This window comes from Toxorhynchites rutilus, chromosome 3, assembly GCF_029784135.1.
Source record: "Toxorhynchites rutilus septentrionalis strain SRP chromosome 3, ASM2978413v1, whole genome shotgun sequence".
Taxonomy (NCBI): domain Eukaryota; kingdom Metazoa; phylum Arthropoda; class Insecta; order Diptera; family Culicidae; genus Toxorhynchites; species Toxorhynchites rutilus.
The window spans coordinates 283,634,676-283,650,411 of record NC_073746.1 but is presented as its reverse complement, the minus strand read 5'-3'; the positions used below and the strand labels follow the sequence as shown (position 1 = coordinate 283,650,411).

The 15,736-nt window shown below is 36.1% G+C and overlaps 1 protein-coding gene across 1 annotated transcript; it reads left to right on the top strand.

Annotated features, from left to right (window-relative positions):
* The first annotated feature begins 1,711 nt into the window (after positions 1–1,711).
* On the top strand, positions 1,712–14,756 carry LOC129779997 (estradiol 17-beta-dehydrogenase 11-like). The gene is made up of 4 exons (XM_055787828.1): positions 1,712–2,218; positions 14,134–14,390; positions 14,450–14,563; positions 14,620–14,756. The coding sequence occupies exons 1-4, from the start codon at positions 1,745–1,747 to the stop codon at positions 14,693–14,695; spliced, it is 921 nt and encodes a 306-aa protein (XP_055643803.1). The 5' UTR covers positions 1,712–1,744; the 3' UTR covers positions 14,696–14,756.
* Positions 14,757–15,736: the final 980 nt, after the last annotated feature.

Sequence of the window (15,736 nt, the reverse complement as noted above, 5' to 3'; positions counted from 1 at the left end):
AACCAACGACCGAACTCATCTTGACTCCACATGCGCTGCCAACTTACGAGCGTGTGCTGACGAGGAATGTGGAAAAATTCATTATAAGCAATTTGCCTTTCAAAAAGTGTGCCTTCTGAAGCGCTCACCTTAGCTAGCGAGTCCGCTTTCTCATTCCCCGGAATCGAGTAATGAGAGGGAACCCATGCTAAGGTAATCTTGAATAATTTTTCGACCAAAACACTCAGTAGATGTCTTATTCTTGTTAGGAAATAAGATGAGCGTTTATCAACTTTCATTGAACGAATTGCCTCTATTGAGCTGAGACTGTCTGAAAAAATAAAATAATGGTCGATGGGCAATGTTTCAATGATCCCTAGTGCGTAGTATATCGCACCCAGTTCAGCGACATACACGGAACAAGGATCTTTGAATTTGAAAGAGGCACTGGAATTTTCATTGAAGATGCCGAAGCCAGTGGACCCGTTTATTTATGTATGAACCGTCAGTAAAGAACATCTTATCAGATCTAACTTTCCCATATTTTTCCGAAAATATCGACGGAATAGCTTTGGATTGAAGATGATCTGGGATTCCATGGATTTTTTGTCGCATGGACAGATAAAAAATGACAGAGGAATTGCAAAAGTATAGGAAGCAAACTTGGTTGGAGATGCCTGGTGAAGGGTGCACATCGTGGATAAAGACATAAAACTTGACTGAGGAGTCAGCTGGAGTAGATTTTCGAAGTTATCAATCACCAATGGATTCATGATCTTGCAACGGATGAGAAATCTGTAGGATAATTCTGTGAACCGAAGATTAAGCGGGGTTATTCCTGCCAAGACTTCGAGACTCATCGTATGTGTCGAATGCAAACACCCCATGGCTATACGCAAGCAACGATATTGTATCCTCTCCAGCTTGAGAATATGAATCCTGGCAGCTGATCGGAAGCAAAAACTGCCATATTCCAACACTGATAATATCGTTGTTTTGTACAATTTAATTTTCGTGACGATGACTATAATATTCATTTGGCACTTCGTTGAAACTGTCTCAAAAGGTTTCGTGAGCTTCGTTTATCTGGTTTAGTTCAGTTTCGTCTCTTTTTCTTCGTTTAATTTTATTTGTTCCGAAGTAAGTGTACCATCTCTCAGATCATCATCCCTGAAGACAGTTCCAAGTTTTTTTTTTAATCTTGAATATAAATAATTGATTGTTGTTCTTTGCTTATTTGAATTTGTAGTTCTCACTCTAACTCGACTAGTATTAAAAATATTCCAATATATCCTCAAACATCTCATCAATGTAATAGAAAATCCAATATAGAAAAAAATGTGTTCAATATTTTTTGCAGAAAACTTGATACCCTATTGAGGGATGTTCATTTTATACCGAAAATGTAATAGTAGTTATTACTTTTATGTGAAGATGTGTTTATTCCTCTCTAAAATGTAATCTTTTATCAGCTTCATGTAGTTTCTCCCAGCTCATAAAGAATCGAATATCCGACTTTTTTAACAAAAATAGGCTTTTACATCATCCGTCGTTGTTTCTGTTCGCTTCTATTACTATTAATATCGAATTTTTTGTGGCTCTCTTTCGCCACCAGTTTGATCGGCAACATTAATCGAGTACTACGGCAAGAGATAAGCGTTCCCTACGCATTCCGTTGTACCTCACGCGTTCGCTCAACCCCAGTCGCAGAGAGACGGTCGGATAATCAACACCTAACTCGAGAAACAGTTGTTATTGTGGCAGAATGCATCATAGGTTGACGGACATTTTCCAATATTTGGTAGACCTGACAACAGTGATCGTGCTTGGTCTACCGATTCTGTTCCGGGAAATTTTCAGTCTAATTTTCCCAAGAACACCTAAGGAAGTGTCCGGACAGCTTGCGCTGATTACCGGTGGAGGCAACGGGTTGGGTCGGGAGATTGCGTTGCAGTTGGCTGGAAAGGGCTGCAATGTTATCGTAGTGGATGTGGACCTCAAATCAGCAGAGGACACTTGTGTGGTTCTACGAAAACTTAATGTAAAGGCGCATGCCTACCGAGTGGACGTTTCTTCGTACGAGGAGGTGCAAAGCTTAGCTACAGCGGTGTACAAAGACTTCGGACCAGTTGATCTCCTAATCAACAACGCCGGATTGATTCAGTTTAAATTCCTGGAAGGTAACACAACTGAAGATGTCCACCGAATGATCGACGTGAACGTTAAGTCACATATTTGGGTAAGTAAATTATGTTTTACGCAGGATCCATCATAGATGCAAAAAAAAAATCTGTTTTCCGGAAACTGATGATGTTGAAAAAAAACTGAAAATATCCAGGGGTAGATTTCAAAACGTAAACGCAATGCTAGCAAGAATTCCAAGCAATGAGTATTTGGTCCGCACAAACCTTAAATCAATTTAGTCACACTTTTCTTAAAGTACGCATGACTTCCATTGGAAGAGTTGATATAGAGCAATTCCACATCATATCAGCCGAAAACCAGCAAATTTTGATGCGACCCGTATTTTGTTATTTTTTCATAAGGGTGACCATTTCTATTTTGGGGTTCGACATATCAAATTGAAACCAATCACTTGTTGGTCTTTTGTTAAAAAATGCTATACCAGCAGAAAATTTTAACTCTGCTCTCGTTATTATTGATTATATTCGTTTTTTGTTGTTTTCATAGTCTCGGGACAAAAGACGCTATATTTTTGTATAATTTTTCTGGAAATCTAAGGATTTTTCCATATAACATTTATCGAAACCAGAGAGATGTTTTTTTTTCGTTTTTGAGTTATGATTTTTCAAAGTTAACCGATGGTTCGAATAATCAATTTTTTCCTCTTTTTTCCAACACAAAAATTCATAACTTTTGATCTACTGGACCGATTCAGATTATCGACACATAACCAAGGGACCAAGGATGTTATATATTTTTATATTTTTTCTTGAAAGCTAAGGTTTTTTTACATAACATATCCAAAAATCAGAGATGTGTTATTTTTCGTTTTTATATTATGATTTTTCAAAGCTAACATGTTTTCAGTCTTTGTTCAATATTTCTATGCGACTAGACTGGATGTATACGAATAGAATTCAATTAGTTGGTAATGTGTAATGTGTATTTTTTTCAAAAAACGCCTAGCTAATTGGCTTTAATTTGATATATTGATCATCTGAATCGGTCCAGTAGTTCAAAAGTAATAAATTTTTGAACAAAGTCATTTTTGGAAAAAGAAGTGAAAATGATTTTTTGGACAATCGGTTAACTTTGAAAAAACAGAACTCAAAAAGGAAAAAAACGCCTCTCTGGTTTCGAAATATGTTATGTGAAAAATCATCAGCTTTTCAGAAAAAAATATAAAAAAAAATATAGCGCCCTTGGTCCCGAGACTATGAAAACAATAAAAAAACGAATACAATCAATAACAACGAGAACAAAATTCAAATTTTCTGCAGGTGTAGTATTTTAAAAAAAGGCTTTAATTTGATATGTCGATCATCCGAATCGGTTTAGTTATGAATTTTAGAAAAAAAGTCATTTTTGGAAAAAAGAGGAAAAAGTTGATTTTTCGGACAAATGGAAATGGTTACCCTACTAAAAAATAAAAAACGAGAGTGCGATAAAGAACACAACTACCACTTTTCAAGAAACTGTATATACTGCTATGCCAAACCGATTTAGTGGTTCTCCGATTTCTATCAGTAATGGTAGTTTTGTTCTTTATTGGAAAATATTAGACCCATTTTTTTTCCTTTTTTTTCGTTAGGATGACCATTTCCATTTTAGGGTGGTTCGAAAAATCAACTTTTTCCACTTTTTCCCAAAAATGAGTTTCTTTAAGAATTCATAACTTTTGACCCATTGAACCGATTTAGATGATCGATATATCAAATTAGCTAGCTAGCTAGCCTTTTATTAAAAAAAATTTAATAAAAACAATAAAAACACTTTTTATTGTTCCCATGGCTTTGGACTAGAGGGCGCTATATTTTTTTATATTTTTTCTTGAAAGCTGAGGATTTTTTACATAACATATCTCGATATCGGAGATGCTATTTTTTCCGTTTTTGAGATATGATTTTTAAAAGTTAACCGGTGGTCCGAATTTTTTTTTCCCCTTTTATCTGAAAATGACGTTTTTCGAAAACTCATAACATTTGAACTACTGAACCGATTTAGATGAACAACATATCAAATTGAAGCCAATGAGCTTCTTTGGAAAAATGTCACACTTGCGCTTGCGATTGAATTCTAGTCGCATAGATCTAGTCTAGTCACATAGGAATATTGAACGAAGACTTAAAACATGTTAAATTTGCAAAATAATAACTCAAGAACTAAAAAAATAGCATCTCTGGTATCAAGATATCAAGATAAGAAAAATCCTCAGCTTTTCAGAAAAAAATTTGAAAACTATAACGCCCTCTATCAAAAATCCTAACTTTTCGCGAAAGTAATATTTTTTCAAAGAAAAATAAATCATAAGCCTCAATTTGATATGTCGATCATCTGAATCGATGCAGTAGTTCAAATGTTATGAATTCTTGTAGTAGAAAAAAAGGGGAATATTTGTTTTTCCGAACTATCGGTTAACTTTGAAAAATAATATTTCAAAAACGAAAAAATAGCATCTCTGATATTGAGATATATTATGTAAAAAATCCTCAGCTTTCATGGAAAAATAGTAAAAATTTAGCTCCTTCTAGTCCAAAGCCATGAGACAATAAAAAACGACTACAATGAATGATCACGAAAACTAAATCCATTTTTTCAATATTTCAATATTTTTTGATAAAAGGCTAGTTCGTTGCCTTCAATTTGATATGTCGATTATCTAAACCGGCTCATATATAGAGTAATGCGGGGCAAAGGTGCGCACCTAACTGTTGTCGTCCAACAACTCTTGAAATAAAAGCAAATAAAATTCCGTTTGCTTACCAAATTGTAGCTATATACATTATCTTCGAAACGTAGTACAGGCGTTTCTCTAGTTGTTTTCGTAATTGGAATTTTCGTAATGCCTTTTTTAATACAAAAAGACAAATGCGCACCTTTGCCCCATAGTGGGGGCAAAGGTGCGCACTTATTGAATTGAACTTCTGAGAAAAATAAATTATCATCAAATAAAATTATCATCAGAAGCGGGAGAAGCATCATTACTAAAGAGTGTAGGCACCGTCCAGTAGGCAGGAGGGTTTATGGGTGGAGAAGAGTAGGTGTTATGGTCGAACATACCACGTGTGAATTTTTGAGAGGGAGGAAACTGACAATATAATATATCCGAAAATGTCCAACATTTGAAACAGAATTCGTTTTCGTTAACAAACTAGCTGACCCGGCGAACTTCGTCCCTCCCATAATTGATACATTGATGTAAATCATTTCGAACACTCAAGTTCCCACAGAAATTATTGTTATGTACGTAATCTATACTCGTGGTATATAATTTCTTTTTTGACATATAAACCTGATGCAGGCTAAGACGCATCAGTCCTGATACTGACTGTTTAAATCCGTTTCTCCGTTCTTGAGTTAAATCGTGAGGAACGGACACCAAATAATTTTTATTTATTTAGATCAAGTTTATAAATACATAGTTACCTTCACTTGATTTATTTGAAACTTCGTTGCGCTATTTAGAGGTTCGAAGAGACAAATGATGGTTCCTCATGAAGCTAGAATCAAAATCTCTTCTTGCAAGTTTTGCAACATGGTTGAATTCGTGCTGGAGGTTGTTGGCTTCCGTAAAATCAAACGCCAGACGCCGTAAATCTTTGAGAGTCATACCATAGACAGCTTTGTCCAGTGCCCTGCAGTGCTCCGCCAGATCCTCAGACTGCCCACTCGTAAATACCTATCTGAACCGCCCTAGGTGCTCGCTGACAAATCCCAACAGAAGTAGAAATGTCAATGAAAGAAGATTAAAATCGTAAATCACTTTCTGATAAGAGCCTCTTCCTCAGAGCTGATTCAGAAATACCGAGGTCTGCCGCAATCCGACGCTTCGAGGCACCCTCCCGAAGCCTCTGTCGGGCCATTTGAGCATTTCTGAAGTGCTTTTCTTCAAATCAGCTTTCTTCTTGTGGGCTCCGTTAAAAATTTTGTTGAAAACATTTTAGAAAAAAAATTCAGAGCAAAACGCTGTTGGGAACTTTTTCCCCACAACCACTGCGCACTTTTGCCCCACAAGCAATTTTTGAACTAATCGAATTTTTAACAAAAAGCTCTTGAACTTTTTCACAAAAGCGAATACGCACTATCATCAACTATAGAATGAAGATTTTCCTGATAGTGTAGTTTCGAACTATCCAGTTATTTTAGGTAAGTAAATCGTCATCTCCAAAACTGAAAAAATTAGATCAAAACATCCCAAAACTCTTTTTACCTCATAACTTTTTGCCACTTTCACGAAATGTATCGTGTTTATATGTGTGAGCTGCTGGTGTAATAATGTATCAAACGAATACATTGTTGTAGAATTTTTATCCTCGTTTGCTTCAAAAAGGCTAATGCGCACTTTTGCCCCGTGCGCACCTTTGCCCCGCACTACTCTACTAGTGATGAAACGGATGGGCGTTATCTACCGGATATCCAGCCAGCTTTGAGCCCGCTAACTTTGAAAAATCATAACTCAAAAACAAAAAAAAATGGTTCTCTGATATCTAGATATGATATGTAAAAATCCTCAGCTTTCAAGAAAAAATATAAAAAATATAGCGTCCTCTAGTCCAAAAACATCAAAACAATAAAAAACGACTACAATCAATGATAACTAAAATAAACTAAAAACAATGTTGGTGAAATTTCTGTGCGATGTCGAAACCTTAATCGCAAAGTCCAGCAGCAGTAGGCATTTCCTAATATTTCACGAACATGTCATGTTTGTCTAATTTTGTTGAATTGTAAATATTTTATAATAAAAATATACAAAAAAACGAGGGGCGGGGATGGTGGGATCGTTGTTTTGAGATATCAAACCTTGTACAGGTCGGACTCGATTATATATAATCGCAATTTCACTTTCAACGTTAATTTTCGAGTCCGATACATAATCGAATCACAAAAAAGCCATTTTTCTATTAATGTTTGACATTCATACATTAATGAAAAAATTGTTTTCTTGAGATTCGATTATGTATAGGATTTGAAAATAATTGTTTGAAAAAAAAAGCTCGACTATATATAATCGAGTCCGACCTGTAATAGCAAATAAAATTGTTGAGTAAGATTTTTTAAGCAGTGCATTCAGGATATTATTTTTCTTAAATATTTAATTGATTTTCCAATGACTGTCAAATATGATATTATTATCAGACATCTGGATTTTGAGCTACGATTTTTTGAAAGAAAGATCAATGATTTTGAATACGACCTTTTCAAAACTCAGTCTCAATTTAAATTGGTCATATGATAATGAAAATTGTGATTTTAGGTAGTTTCCATCATAAGTAAAATCGGATAAGGGTCAACGACCGGCTGATTTTGGGTTGAATTGCTCTATAATGTATTAGTCAATAGATGTGGCAGACATAGAGAATGTAGTTTGTCTGACAGGTCCTCTATTGAAACAAAAACAAAGGCCCCGTTTATGTCCAAGAATATCTGAGTGTAGGCCACATCTCCCACAAAATTTCGCCAATATGTTTTTTCCCGTTTGATCCAATTTTTGACCCGATTCTCAAGAACTAAATACGTTTGGAAATTGTCAATGTCCCACGTTTCCGAATAGCTTCAAATGCATTCGATTTGTTTTATAAAGCTTGGCCCAGCAAACATTAAATCGTATAATTTTGCACGTGCCAAGTCTTACAAGAAATCCGAATAAATCATAATCGCATATAATATCAATCAAAGTATGTATCGTGTATATTTGAAATCGCATAAAATGTAAGAACTCGATTTTATATACCATTATCAAATTAAGTCGCAATTCGGTATAATAAACATCAATTTTATGATGTACATTGTCGTAAAATATATTTAATCCGCATCATATGCGTATATTACGCTGATGCAGTTTGTGTGTCGTATAAGCGTATAATTTAAATCGATTCAGTACTGTAGAAAATCGTGTTGCATGCTGAAGAAAATCATGAAACAGTAAATCATATTAGATCCTAATAAAGAACATATTACATCATATTGAAATGTCAATGAAATGCTGATGCACTCGAAAGTTTTAACCGCTGTTGAATTAAATTTCAGATAGCTGCGCGAGATAGTTGGTGGATGATAATCCAGACGACCGGAGTTCGAACCCACATCGGAGCAGTTTTCACCAAACATCAATCTGTGCCATTTTAAACATTCATATTCCACTCCCAACGCAAGTCAATCAAACAATTATTATTTCTACAAACCCAAATACTCATATATAAAAATGGCGATTCGTGAGGCTATAATAAACATTTCACGAAAATATTTTGCGCCATTTGTTTTTTTTTTCTATGTCTGTAATAAATCGTATATGAGTATGGCAACAGTGGTATTTGGTGCTTTGACAATTCATGAATATATTCATATTAGATCGCAATTCAATTTCAACATAATCGCTATTAAAGCCGGTCAAAGTTGCATATTCATCCAAACAAATTCGGTAAGCATTTGCCATGTATGTATATGGCCTCCACTTTTGCATGCATATGCCAGTTAGGCGCATTATATGCCAACCAAATTTTAGGGCATATGATGTTATATATACGCTTGTTATGCGATTTATTGTTTGCTGGGGGTACACCTGGGATGAATTTCGCCTGAGTGCTAACTGCGCTGTCAGATCAAACGAGAAAGGAAGTTTCAAGCTTTGAAAATGAAAAAAAAAAATTCTATGACAGCTAACAAGCCTGCATCCAATAATATTCGAGATTAGTACCATTGTTCACTTTCATTGAAGCTGTACTAGTCAATTATGAACGAGTTTGTTAGCAATAATCGAGTTAAGTCACTAATAATCCAGTTTGGTAGCAAAAAGGGCAAAAAGGTCCGCGTTTAGGTTTCATCTAACACAAGGTCACCAGCTAGTCGATAAAGCGTGACAAATGGAGAATGAATCAGAGTTGGTTTTCATAACCACGCGTAAAATTCCGCGATTCGTTTGGTACAGGAGTGGACGGGGGAAGACGGCCACAATGTTACAATAGTAAACACACAGGCTTGTTAAGTGTGTTTGTATAGAAAACGGTATGTTTTTAAAGCATTTCATAGAATTATTGAGACACTTTTGCTTGACCCATAGCGGGGGCAAGGTGGGCACTATTGTAAGAGATGTGATTTGCCATAAACGCACCTTTAACGCGCCTGATTGACGAATTGAATGAGCACATCACACCACTCGAATTGTTGGTTGAGTAACTCAAGGCGCATTCATGATAAATTTGATGTTTTTTTTTCAGATACTAAATATAATAATTTTTAATTATGATAATTTCGGAAGGGTTGCACATCAAGCACGTTATAGGTCATTCAGGAAAAATAACACCTCCCACTCTTGTAACGCTTGATCTGAATTGACCTTGATATGTAGCTCAATTTTGCCAGATACAATCATCCTCTATACGCCTAGATTCACGAGTCATTTCATGTGGCCATCTCACCCTTAGTAGTGGCCAACTTGATTTTAGTAGCACCTTTTTCATAACTTTTTTAATTTATCATATAACATTATGAAATAAAAAGAAAATTTTTTTGAAGTCAACGTGATTACGGAAAACATCCTAAAGATCGATGCTGACGTAATGAAATGCCTCAATTTTGTATGCATTGTGTTGAATTGTATTCTATGCTTAGGGTGACCGTCTTACCCCGTCTTCCCCTATACTTAATCAACTATTCCGTCCCTTCGGTCGCGAATCTCGGCTTAGCACCAGTTAAGTGCGATTCACATACAACATACACGTCACGTTCACGTCCCGTCACGTCATGATACGTCAATGATTCTACCATGCAATTCCCATGAAAACATTCACATACACCAGCAACGTAACGACCCGTCAGCACACGTTCAACGAAAACGACCGGCAGGGTTTGTAGAAAAGAATAATTGACGGAGACGGACGGCTCGTTTGGTTTTTGTCTGGGCTTTGTGTCTCGGCTTTTGTTTTGATTTGGTTGTACAGTAATTTACATCTAAATCGACATTAAGCTAATTTAACCGATCTGTGATGCAACACGTTTAATTAGACATTTTTACCTCTAATTGGACATTTTTGTAAATATTGATTTCGGGGCCCAAATTATGGCCCCACATTGAAAGTCGCCACCAGTCGCGAATGTCCAATTACTGGTCAAAATCGACTCCAATGCGACACTGAGTGGTGCCTCAGCATGTCGCATTATAAGTAACTTACTGTACTTTTTATGCCAACATATCTCTTAGCTCCAAATTTCGGAGTGAAAATCATTCGCGACTAGTTGAGGGAATTATTCTATTTATTATTATTGTTGAATAAGGGTCCGACTACGGGGTTTAAGCATTTAAATAATTGAATTCAATAATTCTCATTGAATTTTCCAAAATTCGAAACTGATTTTAGGCATGCTGATTTGAAAGAGTGCATTGCAATTCAAAATTGTTGTAGGTGGCGACACCATGAATAAAATTAATTGAATCATTCGTTTGGCATTTGACGTGACGGTGCTGGTGGAAGCATTGACTGCATGTGTGAACTGGTGGAGACGTTGAACGAACGTAGACGTTCTTCTCCGTAACGTGCTATGTGAATCGCACATTATGCTTAGCCGCGTCGGCGTTTTTTTCTCTCTCTTTACGTACGGAACAGGCTCACCTGATTCGTTTGACTGTTGACGTATTTCGCGCCAACTCGACCAGACGTTGACATGACCCTCTCAGAACTCAAAACGCTAAATATTTTTGTTCGTTTTTTATATTTTTTTTTTTACTCGAAAATGGTCCTACAAAAAAGTGACCTATGGAAAAGTTTTAGGAAAATAATTGAAAATTCAGAAAAAAATACTGAAAAAATATTTTTTTGAAATTCCACACTGAAAAAAATCGATTTCAAAAACTAAATGTCGATTTTCTCAAAATGACCATCCCAGATTTTGATGAAATGGTAGATAAATATTTGCCTTACAATTCTTCCATGCATCGCAACTTGTGCATATTTAAGGCAAAAAAGTCTTTCTAACAAAAACTTCTTCATGATTTTTTCCCGAAAATTTTCTATTTTTTTTATTGGGTGTACAGTTACAGAAAAAATCAATAACAGGTAGAAATGGATTGATGGTGTCCCTTGGATGCTAAAGTACAGTTTTCAGCTTCTTTTGTAGTCAAATACAAACTGTTTCAATTCAGAGAGCAACGACAGCTCGCAAACAATAGCCATCTGCCAAAAATCTGTTGATCAGTTGGTCAGGTATCGAATAGTTGTTGTAGATTTAGGTATCTATTAAGAGTCACTGTAAGTCACTGTAGATATGATAATAATGAATGGGTTGTATAGATACCTAACGGATGAATAAAATTGTTGTTTGAAAATTACCAGTCGTGGCCGGCAGCAAATGTGAAGTGGCGGGAAAGAAATAGCATTATTTCGTTTCTGCGTTGTCATCTGAACATAGAAAAGTGTGACACTATTTAGCAACATGGGTCAAGCCATGATCTCCAGGATTTGCAAGAATTGCAAATGCAGTGCTGGTATTAACCCACTCCCGTATTATTTAATACATCACGCATCAAGTGATTTCACTACTCTACTAAGCGTTCTAGCGCCCTTTGTTATGCAAGTACACTACGAGTGAGACTCGATGTTGTACGGGAAAGGGTTAGCAACCCCAAGTGTAACCGTAATAAACTACGTCGGTTAACATTAACAGTGATTGTGAAAATACGTTTACCGGGATATACCCATCCGTTGGATGCTACATTGATTTTTTCTGTAACTGTGCACCCAAAAAAATTGAAAATTTCCAATAAAAAATCTTGAACAAGTTTTTGTTAGGAAAACTTTTTTGTCTTAAATATGCACAAGTTGCGATGTATGAAAGAGTTGTAGGGCATATATTTCACTACAATTTATCTACCATTTCATCTAAGTCTGAAATGACCATTTTGAGAAAATCGACTTTTAGTTTTTGAAATCGATTTTTTTCATTATAGGATTTAAAATAGTTGTATTCAACCTTTTTTGCTCAATGCCCCCTTTACGAAAATTAATCCCAGTGCTTCACCTCTATAAGTATTTTGTAAGAAAGTCTGTAGCATATCAAAACATTTGACAAATCCATATGGCACCTGCGCCAGAACGATTTCCGCCAAAATCATAATTTTTGAGAACGTTGTCGAAAAGCACACTTCATGTCTTCGATATCCACTCTGTTACGGTGTTTTGTTCCCATTGTCCAGCATTGTAGAAAATCTAGATTTACAAAAATTCTACGCAAAAGGCGTCGTGCACAAATTACGTAACGCAATGAGGTGGGGGGGAGGTGGGTCGAGGTTGCGTTACTTTATGTGTATTGGAGATAGGAAATTGCGTTACGTAGGGGGGGAAGGAGGTCCAAAATCCAGGTTTTTAGCGTTACGTAATTTGTGTACGACGCCAAAGACAACAACACTCGTAACGCTTATTTCGCATATCCGGATAAGAATCGATCATTTGTAGATCGATGATTTTGCTCTGAAATTGATCCGAAATTTTCGTCACTGCCAGTCGCTAGGCATTTCAAACCATTTGTTCTTTGATATGAGGAAAATATGTTTCAAATTTAACTTGTTGTAAAAAGTCTTGACAAATGCTGTACTGTTTTCAACATAACAGAAGACTCCTTCATTATTCACTGACGAAAGTCTTTCGAACATTGTGGAGTTATTCAATTGAACATTACATTTCAGATTTGACAATATTTGCCGAGGATCGCAAATTTTAGCGTATCCAATAAAGTTTTTGTGGCAATTTTTGCTAATCATTGTCATCTTCAAAGCGAAGTGAATGTGCCATATTCCCTTGCACAATTCCCCCCTTTTAATGACCAAATGACCACTAGGGGGGAATTCCCCACCGGTTGAAAATCACTGATTAATAAAAATATTTTTTCAGTATTTTTTTCTTAATATTCAATTATTTTCCTTAAACTCTTCAATAGATCACTTTTTTGTAGGACTTACCATTTTCGAGTAAAAAAAATTATAGAAAAATGATCAAAAATATTTAGCCTAGGGTGGCAGCGAAAATGGTCATTTCAAATTTCTAAAACCGACCAAGAATATTTTGTTTATTGGCCCAGAAAAATGATCTGTGCAAAGTTTCAGCCCGATCGGACAAGATTTAGGGGTGCCTCAAGCGCTCAAAGTTTTGATTTTTTGATCCTCGAAAATCTTCCTAAGGGGGCGTAAAGGAAATTTGGAAAATCGATTTTTTTTTTCGATGCCAAATGACTTAAAAATGCATGAAATGTTGAGATCTGGTGGTATCACGAAAAAAAAATATTTGCCCGAAAATCGAAAATCTTTTTGGGACTTAGTCTGAGTGGCCAAAAAATTAAAACTTTGAGTGCTTTGAGGCACCCCTAAATCATGTCCGATTGAGCTGAAATTTTGCACAGGTCATTTTTTAGACCAATAAACAAAATGTACATGGTCGGTTCTTTAAATACGATAATTATTTTTTTCCATACCTTCATTGCCTCTCAGGCTGTCCCAGAAGATCGATTTTCGGCCAAAAATTTTTTCGAAATGACACCAGATCTCGACGTTTCATGCATTTTTAAGTCATTTCGAGGATCAAAAAATCAAAACTTTAAGCGCTTTGAGGCACCCCTAAATCATGTCCGATCGAGCTGAAACTTTGCACAGATCATTTTTTGGGCCAATAAACAAAATGTACATGGTCGGTTGTTGAAATTCGACGATGAAATTTTTCCCATACATCCATTGCCACCCTAATTTAGCCCTTTCCATATGTTAGTCTAGATAAATTTTCGGAAAACCAAGTATGCCAAGTTGCTTAATTAGGTAAGTTCTTCACGCCCAGAAAGTTTCGTTAAGTTCTGAGAGGGTCATGCCAATACCATAGACGAGTTGGCGCGAAATCCGTCTGTTACAGAAGCATTAATTTCACCGTTGTTTCTTATTCTTTTTGGTTTGTTACGTACAGCATTTAATAGCAAAACTAATTCCTTCTACAGACCACCAAAGTGTTCCTGGAGCGTATGATCGAGCGGAAGCGCGGCCATATCGTCGGCATTTCATCGATGTCCGGAATGTTCGCGTTTCCGTGGGCTGTTGTCTACTCTACCTCAAAGTTTGCTGTCAATGGGTTTATGGCAGCAATGCGCGAACAGCTGCGCCTGCAAGGACACTCCGAGTACATCCGAACGACAACCGTCTGCCCTTACTACATCGCCACCCGGAAGGATATTGTGGATTTCCTACAGAAGCCACGGTAGGTGTTGTGATGGCCGCCACGAAACAACGGTTCGGGTTGTAACAATGTGTTAACAGATTTCAGCTTTTGACAACTGAGCATGCTGCTCGTGTCATCACCAAGGGTATACTTCGCAATGAGACCATGATCGCGTTACCACGGTTCTTCGATTTGGGCGTGAAGTTTATGCAGTAAGAAAATTTGCTGTTGCTGAAATGAAAAGCTATTAATTTCACTCTTCTCTCAGGCTATTCCCAGTGAAGGTGCAACAACTAGTGCGAGATTACATGATAAGAGAATACGAATTGAACCAAGTTCAGTAAGGCAAAACGGAAACATTCATTCACTTTGATGGGCTGTACATATTATCGATATTATAGTTCAACTAAAACCTTGTTTCCTCTTGAGCAAGCTTAGACTGATTTATATGTAATACACATGACATGTGTAGTTGAATTTGAAAAAAAAATATACAGTGCTTTTCATAGTTATGAGATCACCCATATATTTGAAGATTCATGGAAGATGTATAATTTTCGAGCTTTCTCTTCAAAGATTTAAAATATACGTTTCAGCTTAAGAATAAATTTGTTTTATTGTAAGACTGATAGTGTAAATTGTTTTTTTTACGTAGGACTATGTCTTTGATTTGTATACAGGGAGGTCTTTCTGCCAAAAGTGTAACGTAACAAAAAGGGATTTCAAATGCATATTATGCAGAATCGTGATTGCGATGTATGCTATACTATATATCATTAGATGGGAAATCTATCCAGCAATTTTAATGCCTATAACACAAACAGTGAAATGAGTAAATCAAGTGAACAAGTTAACTAAAAAATAAGATATGTTTTAGAATTTTCCTTAATTCTCTTCTTAGTAAGGTAGAAAACCGAGGTAGAAATTTTGCAACGAAAAAACTACTAGCTGCCGATTGAGAGGTTCGAAAGGATACAATAGTGCATACCAGTTCGCGATACCTTATCAAGAAGTGCTAATGGTTTTATTTAGCTAACTACACTTCCTCAAATCCATTTATCTATTCCTTTCCCTTTCCATTCCCAATAAATCAGTTAACTGTTGAAAATATTTAGAAAGTATTGATAATTAATGGTAACATTAATGATAACAACTTCCGGATGCTTTCTACCACTACAACTTTCACAACCCGTTTGAAGTTCAGTTCTGTTCATATAACAAATGATTTTTCTAGAGCCACCATTTAGAGTATTGAATGTGTTAAATATACGGATTTCTGAACAGATACAAAAACTTAATTCAAAAGCAATTGCCTTCATAGACCTACGTCAAGTTTCGGTCCGTGCCTCCAGGCACAGACCCTTCTACTTTTTTTTATTACAATT